Source organism: Megalobrama amblycephala, linkage group LG1 (assembly GCF_018812025.1).
Source record: "Megalobrama amblycephala isolate DHTTF-2021 linkage group LG1, ASM1881202v1, whole genome shotgun sequence".
NCBI lineage: Eukaryota > Metazoa > Chordata > Actinopteri > Cypriniformes > Xenocyprididae > Megalobrama > Megalobrama amblycephala.
Genome location: NC_063044.1, coordinates 60,292,890 through 60,311,999, shown reverse-complemented (window position 1 = coordinate 60,311,999; position 19,110 = coordinate 60,292,890). Strand labels below are relative to the sequence as shown.

The 19,110-nt window shown below is 35.3% G+C and overlaps 1 protein-coding gene across 2 annotated transcripts; it reads right to left on the bottom strand.

Annotated features, from left to right (window-relative positions):
• Positions 1–3,823: 3,823 nt before the first annotated feature.
• Positions 3,824–18,555, bottom strand: mpp2a (MAGUK p55 scaffold protein 2a). 2 transcript variants are annotated; one of them, XM_048206568.1, is made up of 13 exons: positions 18,456–18,555; positions 13,135–13,183; positions 11,784–11,884; positions 10,740–10,892; positions 10,492–10,647; positions 9,776–10,003; positions 8,338–8,469; positions 7,988–8,090; positions 7,207–7,275; positions 6,936–7,097; positions 5,070–5,272; positions 4,615–4,743; positions 3,824–4,532 (listed from the first exon to the last, which is right to left on the bottom strand). In XM_048206568.1, the coding sequence occupies exons 2-13, from the start codon at positions 13,163–13,165 to the stop codon at positions 4,356–4,358; spliced, it is 1,644 nt and encodes a 547-aa protein (XP_048062525.1). In that variant the 5' UTR covers positions 13,166–13,183; positions 18,456–18,555; the 3' UTR covers positions 3,824–4,355. The 2 variants fall into 2 exon arrangements, with proteins under 2 accessions (XP_048062525.1, XP_048062533.1); XM_048206576.1 differs by having other exon boundaries at positions 11,784–11,881; positions 18,456–18,546.
• Between the last annotated feature and the right edge of the window lie 555 nt (positions 18,556–19,110).

The following is a 19,110-nucleotide window of genomic DNA, read 5'->3' as shown; positions in this document are numbered from 1 at the left end:
CTTCATGGTCAGAGCTGCACCCTCACAGGTCAAAGTCCAGCGCTGTTACAACAGAGGAAGTCATTGTCCTCACTGTCCTACACTGACATAAGCCATAGACTATGCATCTAATCTCCATACAATACATTTATTAATCTTAAAATGAACCACAAAATTAACCAAATGAACCAGATAAACAAATGAAATAGTTACAACATCACAAGTTGTGAATTCACAGGTGCATTTACAGTTAAGCACACAAATATTGAATTGTTTTCAGTCACTTTAATGTCAGTCAGATGTATAATTGTATAAAACCACATTGCTACTTTGTCAATTTATGTTACTGTGATGATGACATCAATAAATTCATACCCTGAAACATCTTCCATCACATAATGCCAATCAATCATATAAATGGGCTACTTACAATTCAGAAATATTTTATGACCTAAGAAAATACAAGATGATAGTCAATCTGTATCATTTTAGAAAATTTCAGTTTCATATTTAAATTCAAAAGGGACTGTCTAGAAACGTGCTTAAAAGATCCTTTTATGTCATCACTTCTCATGCCATGTAATCTATGGGTATTTTAATGATTGTCATAATGTTATAAAAGAAGTGTAAAAGAAAAAGCTTTTACCGTGTCTGGGTTGTAAATGCAATGGAATTGGGGTTGAAATGTAATGTTTACTGGTACAAAGGTCTACATTAATATAGCTAGTCCTCCTTGTACATCATGTCTTAAGTGAGTGGAAACAAAAACATAAAATACGCCCATGTCATATCATCATCCTGTGACTAAAATTTTCTCAGAAATGACACTGTTCTGCCATAAAGTGTGGAATCATGTAAGACATCCAGTATATGACCTACAGAAACCCAACAAAAAAAGTAAAATAAAAATAAAAGTAAATGGCTGAAAACTTGGCAACTGACAACTTGGCCTGCTGAAAAGAAGGGCTTACTTTCAGACTATGAATAATCTTCTCTTAATAATGAGTTAGGAGATTTTCATAAGAAGTTACATAAGAATTCACCCCCTTACCGGAATTGTGTTGTGTCATCTCCAAACGTGCGAGAAGATAAAGCACGTTAGTGAGGGAAGTGTACGTCACTTCTGCAATGAGGTGTAACACACATAGGGCCAATCGATTGAGAAGCGTTTTTCACATTCATATTTTAGAGAGCTAGCTATGATGATTTAGAGCTAATAAACTAATTTGTGTTATTTGTAATTTTCTTATTTAGCTTGATGTCTTCCCTGTGCTGATCTAATGTAGCCACATGTTTTCCATGATAAACACATAAAATACTGTAGGTGTGTTCACGCCATGTCGTAATTACGAGATTCCGACTTGTAAAAAGCATTCACATCAGATTCGTTTTGGCTTGACATGAACAGCTCTGTGTAGAACGTCACATGTTGGTATTCCTGGTTGTCCTTAAAGGGTTTGTTCACCCAAAAATGAAAATTCTGTCATTTATTACTCACCCTCGTGCCGTTCCACACCTGTAAGACCTTCGTTAATCTTCAGAACACAAATTAAGATATTTTAGTTGAAATCCGATAGCTCCGTGAGGCTTCCATAGGGAGCAATGACACTTCCTCTCTCAAGATCCATAAAGGTACTAAAAACATATTTAAATCGGTTCATGTGAGTACAGTGGTTCAATATTAATATTATAAAGCGACGAGAATATTTTTGGAGCGCCAAAAACAACAAAATAACGACTTATTTTGTGATGGCCTAAATGAATCAATGTATCGAATCATGATTCAGATCGCGTGTCAAACTGCCAACGGCTGAAATCACGTGACTTTGGTGCTCCGAACAGCAGATTCGACACACTGATTCATCTGGGCTCCGAAGCTTCCTGAAGAAATGTTTTGAAACTCTGGCCTCTGGTGGTGAAACTGATCAAAACTAAGTCATGAGGAAATGTGACTGGAAAAAAAAAAAGAGCTGATTAGAATTTAAGCTAGATTAGTCAATTCATTTATGTAAGAATAATCAGTTTGAAAATAAAGTGAATAATTTAAAGTTCCAAAAACATTGTATTGTATTACTTTTATTACTTTAAATAGGCTATAGCACTAAACAGTTGTCGTGTGTTTGTTTGTGTACTGTATTGCTGTCGCCATCCACCTATTTTTATGTGAATTTTGATGTAACAACAACAACAACAACAACAACAAAAAACGCTGTATTGAAATGCCAAGATGTGCATAAATTCTAAAAATGTGTTCAGTTGAGGCGGATAATGTTTTTATTTGATAGAAGACGTGCATAAACTATGATGAAAACACATTTACCACATAAATCCCTCAATGCGCAACAAAAAACTTGTGACATCATAAGGGGTCAGTTGTAAGCCAAAAGGTCTATAAAATGCTGTCAATATTTTTTGGGACTTTGTTAAAATCATGCAATTAGTCATTCATTTTTTCCACACATTTTATTTCAGAAATCAGCCAATTTACAGATTTTTCTTCTAATCATACACTGATTTTGCAAGTGAAACATGACTACTATACAGTATCTGCTTCAAGCTTATACCATCTGATATGTAGAAAATGTAATATCAATATCAAAACTAAAATCCAAATTCAAACACCTTACACCTAGTATAAACAATAAAAAACAATAAATAAACAATAGCTGCCAGTTTTCAAGCCAAATACCATTGGCATGAATGGTAATCTATGAATTTGAATTAGCACTTGAATTATGATATCCATAATAAAAAAGTAGAGAGGGTTTGTCTGTAAGAAAAAGACATTTTTTCATCCAATAAGCATATACAGCATTATAATAAATATGTCATGATGCTTTCAGCGAATAAGAGCAGATACACAGATACATGCAATGATGACATTTTACACCGACAGGATCTTCACAGATAAAAGTCTTGATGTCATGCTCTAGCACTGTTCTTGCTTTCAATTCATAGATTTGTTTCTAATTAGGGTGTAAACACGTTTGGTCCTTCAACTTTTTGCCACATATTTGTATGTAGTATATGTAAATACATAGTTGACTATGGCTGATAATGATATGGTGATTTACAAAAAACAACCATCTGAAATCAAAACATGACTGCATTCAGTGACACCTGCACAGTACTGTGTGTGCAAAATATTATCTGCCTGCTGTTTCTATTTCTGATGCCCCTATCAGTGTGTCGAAATCACATTTCCATGTATTCCTGCCCTAAATTTAAAAAAATGCTGTAATGTGAATGTAAAAGAAACAAACTGTACAAATGTCATGTGCCTGACGCAACAACAGGAGCAAAATAGAGCCTTATAATAAAAATATAATTCAGAGATGAAACACTGTCCAATCATCTACCATCTATGTCATCAGAATTAAAGTACAGTTACAGTATACTAAACTGTGGATCAAACTATTAACAAATACACTGCAAAAAAAAAAAAAAAAAACTTGTTCAAAGTTTGTTTGTTCAAAAGTTTGAAGATTTCATTTTTGAATGTAGTTCTGTATGCTCATCAAGGGTGAATTTATTTGATAAAAAATACAGTACAAAGAGTAATATTGTGAAATATTGTTAGAGTTTAAAAATATGCTGATTTGATGCTTTATTTATTATCAATATTGAAAAGAGTTGGGCTGCTTCATATTTTGGTGGAAATCATGATACATTTTTTCATTATTTGATGAATAGAATTCAAAATTTGAAACAGAAATCTTTTGTAACATTATAAATGTGTTTACTGTCTCTTTTGATCAATTTAATGCATCCTTGATGAATAAAATGATTAATTTTGTTAAAAAAACTGACCTCAAACTTTTGAACAGAAGTTTATATATTTTTTTAGTTTAACCATAAATCTAACAAAATTTTAAATTTATGCCTAAACTAACAAAAAATGGTCTGAATTCCAAATTGTTGTATCAAATTATTAATGATTAATGATTAACTAAAGATATATTTAACAAAATATAGTTTTATCTTACACAATGTTGTGTCTGAAGTAAATTTATCTTATTCTTTAAAGGATTATTCTTTTTATCTAAATCACTGAAGTATGTTTAGATATAATTAAGACTAAACTTTTTGTATGTAAAGTTCTAAAATCTTTAATTTCAAAATGTATTTGAACAGAAATGTGAATGCTCATGCTGTAAACAAAACGGTTTTGAGACAAAGATGGGGCTAAATTCTGACACAAGATATTCTGGTTTTGAGGTTTGTATCAGGATGTAGCCGTGATGGTGATTTCACAGTCACACTCACACCTGATCTCTCTGGTCAGGGTACACTCTTGGAACGAGGTTGTTGGTACAAACCAGGTGGCACTGATCTAAAGTGTCACATGAAACATCCAATAGTTGCTATACTGAGCTCTAAAAGACCCACCCAACCGGAACCCACTGCTGAGCTCCCTTTAACTGCTCTAGGGAGGATTTGAGGGTCCTGTACGCCTGTTCCAAATCTTCGTTCACTATGGTGAGGTCGAAGTAGTGTCCGTATACTCTATCAATCTTGGCACTCTCATCCACTGTCCTCTTTAGCTCTGCATCCTGATAAAAAGAAACATTTTTAGGATGGTCAAAACCAGATTTTCATGAGAAGTTTAGTAAACAGACACTGAGTGGGACTTACTGTTCGTAGTTTGGTCGCCACTCCTGTCTCGAGCCCAGATCTGTTCATGGCCTTAAGCGTCTCAAACTCAGGGGCTTTGATGAACACCACATATGGCAAAAACTCTGAAGTCCTGAGGACTTTTAGGGACTATGGCAAAAAAAATAAAAATAAAAAATCTTAAAAACTTTTTTATGAACTACTACAAAACAGCATATCACAGTATGCTTCGACTCTTAAAAATAACATTTCTTAAAAGAAAGATTTTTTTCTTAGAGTGAAGAACATTTTAATAATCCAAAGAACCTTTTTCTCCACTGTAAAGAACCTTTTGTGCAATGGAAAGATTTCATGGATGTTAAAGGTTCTTCGTGGAACTATCGATGCCAATAAAGAACTTTTATTTGTAATCGTTTATGGAATCTCATCGATGTTGTATTATCCTGTCCGTAGTTAGAAAGTCACAGGACCCTTACCTGTGGGTTGACGTCCAGGATGCAGATGCGTCCAGCTTCCACTACTTCATGGATGGAGTCGATCTTGGTGCCGTAGAGGTTACCGTCATATTCACCATGTTCAAGGTAGTGGCCAGCTTTAATATCAGCTTCCATCTTACTCCGGGATGTGAAGGCATACATCATATTTTCTCTGTCTGCTGATTTGGGCTTCCTGGAGGTGTCTGTGGACATTTATACAAGAACAGCCCAGTGAAAATCAGACAATTTTTTTTTTTTTCTGTTAATTAATAGATTATCAGCACATTTTCTCCAAAAAATAAAAAAATCTCACATTAAAGGGAAGAAATATTACGTTCACACTGTCAGTTTTTTGGGATTGACAACCGCATTTAGGTCTGAGTCTCAAAATATCTTGTTCAAACAGCAACTTACAGTAGCGACTTGAATAATGCCTATATGAACGTTTCCTGAAAATGTACGGTTTGGGTTTAGATTAAGAAGCCATTTTCATCACATTAGGCATAAGATTATTTATGAATGTGCACATATTGGCCCGGTTTCACAGACAGGGCTTAGCCTAAACCAGGATTGGGCCTTATTTCAATAAGGGCTTTTAAGTAGCTTTTATAAACGTTCACTAGAAAAAAAAACATTACTGGTGTGCATCTTCAGACAAAACAATTGCACTGATATATTTTAAGACATCAGTACAAGATACTTTCAGTTAAAACAGCCCAAACATACATTTTAGTCTAAGACCAGCTTAAGCCTTGTCTGTGAAACTGGGGATTGTGAATTAATTTAAACTCAGGGTATATTTACATGAAGTTTTTCCTTAGCATTTTTCGCGTAAGGACGACAATGTCGTCAAAACGATCCCTGTTCACAAGGATCTGCGAAACCGACTAAAAACGCTGTATAATTCATGCCAGGCCAGTAGTTGGCAATGTCACTTTGTAAAGAAACCCCTTACACCTATAGACTGAACACATAATATGCATGCGCATGACGTCACAGTTTTCACAAATTTGCATTTTTGTAGTTTACACAGAGACAATTACTGTATTGTTTTCAAAAACTTGCACTTTGCAACAAGTTTTCAAAAGTTTGCATTTTTAGGTCCTCAAAAAAAAAACGCAGTTGTTATGTAAATGAATGGCATAAAAAGTTTTCCACAACGATGTTGTGTAAACGGCCTCTTAGTTAACTAGCTTTCCTGGTAGCCTTCAGTAAATTTACTTGTCTAAGAAAATGATTTATAAGAATATAAATATCAGTTGACCTTATGTTTAAAAATGTTTACTGTATCAAACAAAGCTCAGCTTTGAGAAGGGAGGAGATACAGGGTAGATACAAGATTCAACATAATGGAGACTGAGAGAAAAAGAAAGAGAGAAGGTGCTGGAGATGAAAGAGGAAGAGCAGGAATTGAAACATTTCTTATTTGAAAGTGAAAGAGACGTATAGCCAAGTATGGTGTCCCATACTCGGAATTTGTGCTCTGTATTTCACCCATCCAAGAGCAAACACAGGAACACAGGAGCTGCGGCGCCAGGGGAGCAATTGGGGGTTAGGTGCCTTGCATTTGTGGGTAATGAGAGTGGAAGAGAGCACTGTTCATTCACTCCCCCCACCTACATTTCCTGCTGGTACTGAGACTCGAACCCACAACCTTCGGGTTAAGTCCAACTCTCTAACCGTTAGGCCACAACTGCCATTCACAAACGCCAGGCCATTCTTGTTTGGAATATGTGATCATTCATTGCATGGTTTTAAAGCTGTTGTTATCTATTTTTTTCTGAACCCCACTCTGTATTTATAAAACCATGGTCTGAACCCCCGTAAAACCGAGAATTACGCCCGATACACCCAAAGAAGACTCACAGGGGATGGTGGTGCCGTAGTGCTGAGGGTCTGACACTAGCATCTTATTCTTCAGACTCCGTCGGCCCACTCCAGGAGCACCAATCAGAATCAGGGTCTTCCTGCGAAATGGGGGGACTTTTGCAACCTCCTCATAGATCAGTAACTCATGCCTGTCAAAATCTGCCAGGGAATAAAAGAGAGATAATAAAACACATAACAATAACAAGTTTGTTGAGTGTTGAGTTTCAAAAGACAGAAGATATACATTTGAAGAAAAAGAAAACCTAACCTGCATTTTTTGTAGTCAGATACATCATTTTCTTCTTCTTCTTGCCAACCATTCCAGTGCAGAGATTGGCTGCAATACACAGTGATATTATTTTTAGACAAAAATATTTACAGCATTATCGAACCTTAACAGAAGTTTGCACTTTAACTGTCTGCATTGCTGTATGAATGTTTGATTAGAGCCGTGATGTGAAATCAACAGTCTGGAGAAGAAAAATTCAGAGGAATTGGCGGTCGGTGCTGCTTTATAAAGGCAGAGAGCCAACCACCATTCATGCACTGAATGCTCATTGCCACGCTGTTTTCTGTGTTTTATTTTAATTTTTTTACATTTCTTCTGATCTGCTCCATACTTTGAGAACCACTGGATTTAGAGGATTTGACAATTGTTCACATTAAATCCACCAGGTGGCAGTATACACAAATCAACCATTCAGTAGGGTAGATTTAAAAACAGTTGAAAGAAATTAATATTTTTATTCAGCAAGGATGCATTAAATTTTCAAAATTGATAGAAAAGATGTTTATAATGTACAAATAAATGCTGTTTTTTGAACTTTCTATGACTACCAGGTCGAAAATCCAGTAATCAGAAATACAGAACAAACAGTAATGTTGTGAAACATTATTATAATTTTTCTATTGTAATATATTTTCAAATGTAATTTATTACTGTGATGGCAAAGCTGAATTTTTAGCATTACTCCAGTCTTCAGTGTCACATGATCCTTCAGAAATCATTCAGATATGATTAATTAATCCATGTATTTATATATGAGCACCTGCTTGTGACAGCTCGACATCTCTCTTCACAAAAGCTTTCCTCTTCTCCTCCAGAAGTTGACTGGGAATCAGGCCAGCACTGCCTCCCTCTACACGACGTGCCTGCAGAGATACATGACTCTAATGTACAGCTTTCAGAGGGTAATATTGTTATAACATTGTTCTATATCATAAACAAACATTTTTTGTGTGTGTTTGTTAGAAATTCACTAGACTGAAAGACAGATCTTACATTTTACATAAAAAGCAGATGTAACTTTAGGTCCTTTAAAAGGTAAATGAACTATCTGGCATGTCATTTTAGCACAAAAATATTGTAACGTTAGTGTTTCTAAGTTGACCAACCAACCTGCCACCAGTTCACATCTTCCTGGTTAACAATCTGCAGAACGTCTCCACTTGAGAACATTAGTCCCGCCTCCTTGCAAGGAATGAGGTTGTCATTGGCAGGGTCATAATCAAAATGGCACTTAACAAAAACCTGTAGAGACAAGGATGAGGGTGATGCTGACTGAAATATAGTTTACATTTAAAGTCACTGTTTTCAAAGGAGTTATTCTAAGGCCTTTGAGCTAAAATGCCCAGCCTATTTGAATGTTAAAATGATACACCCCATCAAACAACAATATAAATGTAGTCTGGACAGATGATAGGATCAGGAGGCGAATAGTACAACGCTGGAAGTGTCTGCTGAAACCGTCTACAACATGTTTCTAACCTTCCTGTCTGGTCTCACAGTAAACACATCTGGCTTTAACTGAGAGCGAGATGCTGCGCTCACTCCTCACTCCAGTATCCATGACAACCATAAAAGAGCAGCAGAGAAAAACAAGAGGAAAGCAGGCAGCAGTGATGTGCATATATGGAGCCACCAAAATCACTGGTCACCTGAGACATAATACCAGGTGTAAACAGGGTCGCTGATGCCCTACACACGTAAGAACCCTGGCACTGAGACTCTGAGTGCTAAGTTACTTTTTCAAATAAGTAACACAAGTTACTTTTTCACACTTATTGACTGACAGCTCTCCTGTCCCCATGAGAGAAATAAAGGTCAGAGGCGTTGTGTGCGCTGTGTAAACATGATGGTTATTGTAGTTCAAGACTAAATGAGAACATACATAAACTCATCTCACTTACACAAACACATTCAATATTCCTCAAAATGAATTAAAACAGTGAAATGCAATCTCAGATTTTTATGCAAACCTGTAATAATTAACTATACTTTATGCATTTAATCTCACTTTATCAACCAATGTCTAGATTAGATTCAGAAATAAGAGTGTTGAACTTCCTTCTCCTGTATCCTATTCTTCTTTAATCCAGAATGGCAGCACAGCTGAAAGGTTTGTTTGAGCTGCACCATCTACTGTACAGGCGTAAATATGCATTTCCTTCAGCCTGAGGCTTATTCATTCACTTTTGGTGTGAAAGGGTCTTTACAGTTGCCAAAAATATAACTTTTTTTTTGTCGTTATAAAAAAACAAAACAGGCAAGCCCAGCCCAGGTGAAAAAAAGTAACGCAAAAGTAATGTAACGCATTCTCTTTCATAAAAAGTAACTAATGCAATTAGTTACTTTTTTAGGGAGTAACGCAATATTGTAATGCATTACTTTTAAAAGTAACTTTCCCCAACACTGAATCTAACAGTTACTTTTCTTAAGTGAGACCGACTCTATGACATATGCAGCCTTCAAATGCAACCTCCAGAGGACGCAGCCTTCGAAATGAGACGCAGCTTCTGAACATTTCCGTTCTGTATTTAGGTGGAGGGGACGGTACCTGTCTCGGGGGATGTGGCTCCTGGTAGCTGGGAAGGATTTTGAGCACCACACTGCCGCTGGCCTCCTGCAGCATCTCCTGCAGCACACGAGGGTCGTCACCCACCTCTCTCCCATTCACCTCTTTGATGATGTCACCCACGTGGAGCAGACCCTGCTGGTCGATCATCCCCCCGTGGAGAATACGTGCAATCACCAGCTCTCCGTTCTCAATACGGAACGTCACACCCTGACACAACAACACGACACGAGCTCAGAAACTAGTGGTCAAGACACTCTTTGAGCAAAGAATTCACATGACATTTTTATATTAATGTACTATTTCAGAGCAGAACGTACCAACAAAAACTGTATATATTCACTGTAGAATTTCATATAATAAATATTAACGTAATTTCATTTTTTAGAGCAAGCATAACTATGAATTTCATTTAATCCTATTGTTATGCTCTGATTTAAAATATATTATGATTTAATAAAACTTACTATTAAATGCAAAAATATTTAATAATATATAAGTTAATATAAAATGCATATTTACTATAGAATTTTTTTTATATTAAATCTATTTTCTATACAATGTATATTAATCTCATATTTTAGAGCAGAGCATGACCATACGTTTAATTTAATCCTTTTGTTTAATATAATATTAGCATTATTAGTATATAATTTAATTACTATTATATACAAAGTATGCAATGAACGCAGTCTCACCAAGTGCTCTCCAGCCACTTTGCGGATGCCCACCATGCGGATGGCATCAGCTGGCACTGGTACGCTGTTGATGGGCGGCTCCATGAAAGCGCAGGGGCTCGGGGGCGGAGTCTCACACGTCTGAGAGGCCACAGAATCATGGGTCTCCAACAGAGACTGATCATCAAAAGCATAGAGTGTCAGGCATTAATCAGACTGTGTGTTTTTCTCATTTCATTTCACAGTTTTGTTGAGCTGCAGCTGTGTACCTGGAAGTGCGGCTGGTTGAGAATGCGTGACAGCTCTGCAGCGGTGTTGCTGCGGTGTGTAAAGGGGCTCAGCTCTCTCAGGATGTCCTGCACCAGCTCCACATTATTGTCCCTCACGGCCTCCAGTCGTGTCTCCTCCAGACTCTCTGCACTCTGGGAGATTATTCAGGTTTTAAATGGCATATTAATCATTGTTTATTAGTTTGTCTTCCATGAATGCCTAATTTGCTACTGTTGCTTTTGACAACTTTGACAAATCTAAGATGACATTCTTTACATCCAGAATGACTAACAGCCTGCAGCATATTTGAAATAATTGCATATACGGGGGTGGGGTCCTGGTTTTCACTACGTTATAGGGACTGAATATCCTCACAAGTATAGTTCTGTCATGACAACTCTTGGAGTGTTTGGCATGGTAAAGAGGGTATGACAATGTTGTATGTTTGGTCTTGGTAGAATAGATCTGCTACGCTGCTGCTTATTGCTGCTGCTGCTGCTGCAGAGCAAGTACAGGACTTGCTGCTGCCAATGCATATATGACACGCTACTGTGAGCATCTAAGTCATGCTGCTGCTGTACAATATAGCGTACATGAATTACCCATAGCTGATCTATACAGGTGGAGCTGGGGAAGGTGGAGGGTTTCTGAAGTGTGCTGCACTGCTAAGACAATGCATGTACATATATATATATGTATATATACACATTTATAATGTATATACCATTTACTTAATTATGTCTGTTTTTGTATCCCAGTGTTTCTTATACAAAAAGGTTCTAATATTTACCAAGATCCATCCCCATATAGGATAATATCAACAACTTTAAGACACTAAATCAGTCTCAATTATCTGCATCTCAATTATCGAAAGTATTAAAATTTATTAGTGGAAGTATTAAGATAATATACATGTAAAACTATAAAATAATTGTGATAGGATAGGATTATGTAATGTAATGGGATAATGTACTTTTTTTTTTTTTTGACTGCAGCATGTTTAGGTCTGAAATTACCCTACTGTATGCAGAAAGAAAACTGACCACTGGGCTCTCCATGATGCCCTTGAGGAAGATGAGGTCCAGGTCATTGGCAGTGGTGGAGCTGGCGCTGTCACTCAGTGTGTCCAACACCTGCGGCACTGCTGGAGGGAAAAGACAGCGACACCTGATTATGCAGCTGCTTATGAGATACTGTGCTCTTTGATTAACTCACACAATCTGTTTTATACTTAAATCTTCACACATGGACGACATTAGGTCTTTTCTTAAAAGTACAGCTGAACTGTATATGAAATATGAATTTGTAGTATATTTGAATCTGGTTTTTGCCGGACATTTGCCACAGTTTTTCCAGAACACTACATTTTTTGTAAAGGCAGTAAGAAAGATTTCTTGAACTATGCCTTTAACTATTCATATTTGACTGGGAGTGTATGTTATATGATGTAGAGGGTTTAAACTACAAGACTGACCTTTTAGGGTAGATCACAGCTCCTTAATCTATGAGTTTCATCAGAATCACACACTATGTATTAGCTGACACTACAGGGCAAGAAAATGTCAGGGCATGATATCACTAAAGCTGGGTATCCCTGTGTCTGTGCCAGCCATCTGTGGCACAAGTGTGTCCATGTTTATAAGTACAGTGCCAGGAAAATCCTCACCACAAATGATCAAACTACCTTCAATGACTTTCAGTTATGTAATTAATCTATTATGATTTGTACTGTTTTGGCTTAACTTCAAACTTTGTTTACGCCAAAGGCACAATGCAACACTAGTTTTCTGTGCTGACGCTAAGCATCAGCATTAGGGTCCAAAGAAAAAATATATGCTGTAAATAAATGCTTATAATAAATGGTTGATTTTCATTAAAAATAACTTTATTTTTAATGAAACATTAAATTTTCTTTTTCCATTTTGCTATATAAAGATCACAATAAAACACTCTTGGCAACATTTCACCATGCATTCATCCTTTGCGTGACAAATACCAAAAAACCCCCAAAAAACCCAAAACATTTTGTGTCTATTTAGAATCAACAAAATGCTAGTTATAACATTAAAATAAGCAAGTCAAAGGAGTTGGCCATTTTATCACAAAATGTCACTAAACAAAAAGTGTGATTTCATCACTGTTATTTGCATCACATAATGCTGTTGAAAACAATACATAATTTGCATAATTTGAAATGTGATAGAAATGACAATGGTGGAACTATTTATGAAAAGTGACAAAAATGTCCTGTGATGCATGTACGTTCACTTTTGGACATTGTTATTAGACACATCAAATAAACTAGTGACAGTGTTAAAAGTGTGTTTTAATAGTTTAAGAGTTATATTATAAAAGTCCACAGGGCCAAAAACACTCTTATATGATGATACTTACCATGCTCTGTGCCGGTGGCTGCCACAGGCATGATGTCTGAAAACTGCAACTAAAGCATCGGAGAGAGAGAGATTTAACATTAATATTTTACACCATCATTAGGACTAGAGGGTGAAGTATAAGTAAAGAAAATATGGTGAATAAGAATAAATGTAAAAGAGTGGGGGATTTACTAGTAAGCTGTGGTTGCTATAGTGATATATACAATAAAATGAAACATGCAGTCTTTTGTGTGTGTGTTTGAGAGGTGGGAGGGAGAGAATGAATTGTTTTTAGGGGGGTGCTTAGATTCAGCCGTGTCCTCCGTATGAAACAATGACAGAGAGCAGGTGCACAAGTCGCAGGAGGAGAGAGGGGAGATGGACGTTGGGAGCGACAGAAGTGCTGAGAGTAAGACTGAAAGGTTTTATATGCATATATTTCTGGAATACTTGATTCAGATTGGTCAATCGATGCATTCTACTGTCAGATATTTGAACTAAATGAACTAAACTGTATAACTGACTGCTGTTCCTGGCAATAGATTAACTCCAAAGTCTCGTAGATGGATGGATGGATGGATGGAATTGAAGTTTTGGATTTGAAAACTTCTTTATTTATACAAACAAGATTTCTCTACAAAATAACATTTAAATTAAAAACCATAACAAAAAGTTATGAGTTATATCATAAAAAAAACATTTAGCTCAAAACATCTCCAAAGCACAACATATTGTCAACAATAAAGCACAACACATCTTTAACACCAAAATTAAAATTAATTCCTCAACATTATTTATAGACATAAAAGTCAAAATCAACCTTCAATCTGGCTTTCATCATTCTGACAAACAAAATGCTTGCATCACAATCAAGAGACCCATCTACCTTATTTCTCCTACTAATATAAATAGCCGTTTTTGCTTGGCCTAAAACAAAATTAAAAAGCTGGCATCTCTGTTGGTATTTCTGACTGTATCTATATCCAAGAAGAAACATCTCTTTAGTAAACACTTCTTCAAACATTATAAACAGTCATTGTAACAGTGCAAAAAAACATTACAAAGTCTGCTACATTCTGAAAAACAATGAAACACTATTTCCCTTTGTACACAGAAATTTCCATTTACATTAGAATTAATAACAGAAACAAAAGCATTGACATCCGAGAGAGAGAGAGAGAGAGAGAGATAAAACTATTAGGCAAACAAGTATTTTCTCGTTGTAGACATCTGCTGTATTTCTCACGAACAGTAGCTGCACTGTCAATCATTTTATACAACAGGGTGTACTATGTAATGAATGTACTGATACAGCACACAGACGGCAATAAATTAGCCATGTTTCCTCTAGAGACGATTACACTGCCTTTGCTACTTAAGCTCATAGAGTGATCTTCCCATGGGAGCATTAACAATGCACCGCTCTACTAACATTATGAGGCTTTCCAAACAAATTATGGGATTTCTCAAAAATCCCATGCAACCATTTTCACATACACTGTATGACGGAGGTGGTTGCTATAGCAATCCTTTTTCTCCCACATGTTACGTAGGTTCTGAGCTGAGTGACTTCCCTAAAGGGGAAAGTAGCTGCCTTACATACCAGCGGCCCAGAATTTAAGCTGAATAAGCCAGAAAGTCTTACTTAAGAATCAGGACTATTTCAATGCTTATTATACAGATAGTTCACCCAACAATGAAAATACTGTCATAATTGATCACATTTCATGCCATTCCAAAACTGTAAGACTTTCTTTCTTTTTTAAAAAGAAGATATTTTGAGAAATGTCTCAGTGTTTCTTTTTTTCTTTTTTCTTATACAATGGAGGTCAATTGGCACCAAAACTGTTTGGATATCAACATTCTTCAAAATATTCCTTTTGTGTTCCAAAGAAGAAAGACTGTCATAAAGGTTTGGAACGACATGAGGTCGAGTAAAATGAGGACAGAGTTTGAATACTTTGAACATGACATGACAGTTTAAAAACACCAGAACAGTCCTGAAATCACTTTAGACGGTTTAGCTGAGTCAGTACTCAGTTTAAATGAGGTAGAGGGTAAACAAGGTCAAAAAAGCCTGCTTTTGATACTCTGCGTTTAGGATTAAAAAAAAATGTAAAAGAAAAAAAAAGATGTTAAATTCTCTTCTTCTTTGCATTTCACCTCTATAGTTTGTCTCTAGTCTAGCTTTCTAATAAACCTGACATTGCACACTATTAATGTTGCTGTCTCTAGGACAAATTGCTTATTTTAAATTGCTTACAAGTTGTTTATATATATATATATATATATATATATATATATATATATATATATATATATATATATATATATATATATATATATATATATATATATATATATATATATATATATATATATATATATATATATATATATATATATATATATATAAACAATATTTATGCAATAAATATATATATATTTATTGCATAAATATAACTGTATGCATGGTCTAATTATTTTAATAAATATTTTAATTTATTTTAATGATAATTATTTTAATAATGAATAAGACAGACATAAAACATGTGATCTTTGATCATGTGGTCTTGTGATGCCAGTGTGAATCTGTTGTTTATGTAGCTGAGATCAGTCCCGGCGGGATGGAGAGGTCAGACTTCGCACACACCTCAGTTTCATTCTCACACTCTAGTTTATTCACAAGCATGACAAGGCTCAGAGAGATGCTGCTATACTGGGATGAAGTGTCAGTTCAGTTCAGTTCAGTTCAGTTCGGTTCAGTTCAGGCAAACACAGACATTCATTTAAATGGAGTCCAGTGCCTCACTCAGCTCATTTCCAGCAATTCCTTTCTTGTGTTAAAAACAGATCGTTATAAATGGGTGTTGGCTGTACTTTCTTTGAATATATAGGTGTTGTGAACGCCTAAAGCACCTCTGATGTCTGATTGTCCACTAGTTATTCCAGCATTTTTAATCACAAGGCACCTCAGGGCACCATCTTCTTTGCTTTTATTAACCCACAAAACAAACAGATTTATTGTTAACCTACAGGCACACAGCTTGAACATAACAGGACATAAATTGCACCTCTAAAACTTTAAATATTGAACACCACAGTTAGCAAAATATTATCAAAAATGTTTCAGAAAAAAACTAAGTAAAGCAAATTGTGTCAGAACCTATAAATAAATAAAATAAAAAATACACAGAGCCCCAATATTTGAACCCATAAATCACTTAAAATGTCTGAATAATATGCAATTGATGCTAGTTCTTTTCAAGTGTCCAAATCAGTGTTATTTTAGTATCACTGAGATTATAGTTTTTACTAATATTTGGGATCATTTTTTTATTTTTATATTTTCTGTTTTCATTTTTATTTTAATTAAAGTTTTAGTAATTTTGTTGTCAATTTGTTGTTGTTGTTGTTTAAAAAATGTCTTTTTTTTAAATTTCGGTTTTAGTTTTAGTTATTTTAATACATCAAGTTAAACTAAATAAACATGAAAATTGTTTAAATAATTTCAATAATTGTTTAAAACATTTTTTTAAATATTTTATTGTATATCAGTTAACCTTTCTTTCATTTTAAGTAACAAAAAGGTTTAAGGTTTTAGTTGTAGTTAACTATAATAACTCTGGCCCAAATAATTTTTGGGGCCACTATATTTAGTGTATGTATTGATTAAAATTAATATTTAAAAAACAGCACACCTCAAAAACAAAGCAAACTACAGGGATAAAAAATGTTCCCCCCCACATGCTGTATTTAGTATTTAAAATATATTTTAAAATAATCAAAAATCACCAAAATATTATTTAATTATATTTGCAATAATATCCAGAAATTGTGCAAAAAACAGCAATAAATAAAATAAAAAAGTTCTGTCAGCTGGCCGAAACTCTCTCAGACTGGCTTTAGATGAAGGGTCTACTAATGTTTGATGTCAACTGACATGGAGAGCTGTCAGCCAAAGCCAGACATGGGATATGCTCAAAAGAAAGTATGAACATTTCCCGTTCTGTATTTGGGTCTCGGGGGATGTGGCTCCTGGTAGCTGGGAAGGATTTTGATAGATATATAGTCTGTTCAATCTCATTACCAAACAGACTGCTCCACTGCGTTTTGGCCAGGAGTGAATGCAAACTCAGCATCTGAGTGAGATCTCCTGAGAGAAGGCACAAGGGGGTCTTCCTCTAGCCCGTTATAAAAGGGAGCGATGGTGAATTTATTATGTATTAGCAACTCCTGAGGCCCCCACCTCCTTCCATTGCCATCCTTCCTGCAGACCCCGCTGAGCCCCCCATGCTAATGACACCCTGGTCTGGCCCAGCCCACATCACAAGCAACCATGCTCTCCATCTGCTCCCTCGAGCCAGAAAAAGGCATGGCCCATCTGTCTCCAACACACACAGATAGGTCTGCGTCCCGTTTAAGGAACCATAACAAGAAGCTGAGACTATGCCAGAATATTCCCTGCATTTAATCACCTGGTTTTGACAGCACATAAATAATAGGTTATTGACGCTTTAAATCTGCTGCTGTAATAGTATCATGAATAAGTTTTCAGACACAAAACACATATATTATACATATATTAATATATATAGTCTATACATTATAATGTATATATATATATATATATATATATATATATATATATATATATATATATATAACATTTATACATATATATAATATATATATATATATATATATATATATATATATATACACACACACACACACACACATTAATATGCGACTTCATTGAATTCGACCAATCACATAAGAGGACCAGAACTAATGTATGTATAATAATGTCTCATATACTACTTTAGAGCTCTCATAATAACATTGCATTTGTTACATCCTTAATAAAGTATAGCTCAATTCATATAGAAAAGGTACAGTGTATTTCTACATTCTGATCACATGTTCTCTTGCAGTTATGGGCTGAAAACTGTAATAATAAGTGCTGATGATAACGAAAAAAAGAGAAGAATTCAAGAATTTCACTCACCGCCAACAATATGGACGGAACGATACCATCAAATACCTGATGCAGTCCCAAATTACACTAATTAGCATTCACATCTTGATGAATAAAAGAATATCATGCCAATGGAGAACAACAATGACCCCCGACGCGTTAAACAACAGATGAATTAATAATTTCCAAACCGTATAACAACAATAAGACGACAACACTATAGCCTACTATACAGTAGATGAAACGATTTTAGGGTTTGCGTCCCTGAATGGAATATATACTATATTTACGTTTAGAGGGCTACGACAACACACAAAATACGTAATTCTGAAAATAAGTATCATAAAAAAGATACTAACCTTTCCCGTATAGCTGCGTTACGTTGTTTTGATTATGTGAGAGGTGTCTGAACCGCTACAAAGCATCAAATCAGAGTCTAGCCATTGCGTAGACATAAAGGGGCAACGCTCAAACGTCTCAGAAGGTGGGACCCACCAGCTGATGTTTAGGGCCGTCTTAACAATAGAATGTTCTCGACAGCCCGCTTTAAATGTTCTCCACTCATTTACATAACAGTGCCAATCAGTTCAGTAGCTTGCATTTGCAGCATTTAATCTTCTTAATGTGTTAAAAATGTGTAAATAAAAGACCGTAACATCATTAAATAAATAATAGTTAGCAATATAGTGAGGCTAAGTGTTATCTTTAATCATATATGTTTTGCTGTTCAAACATTTTTGAGAAGTTGGTTTTGTAGAATGAGATGTTAGCAATGACTGTAGGCTAGTCAAAGAAATTAATAAAACTGAGGTATTTTGCCTAAATGTTATTGTCGTGTGTGATCTAAAAGAGATTTATTTTATGTTACAGGAGGGACATCTGCTGGTCATTTAGAAATAACCTTTTAAAGAGAACAACCAAGTATATTGAAAATGTACTACAATCGATCAGACTATATTATATTAACAAATAATGGTTAAAGAAACTGACTTGTCATTTGTCAGTATGGTACAG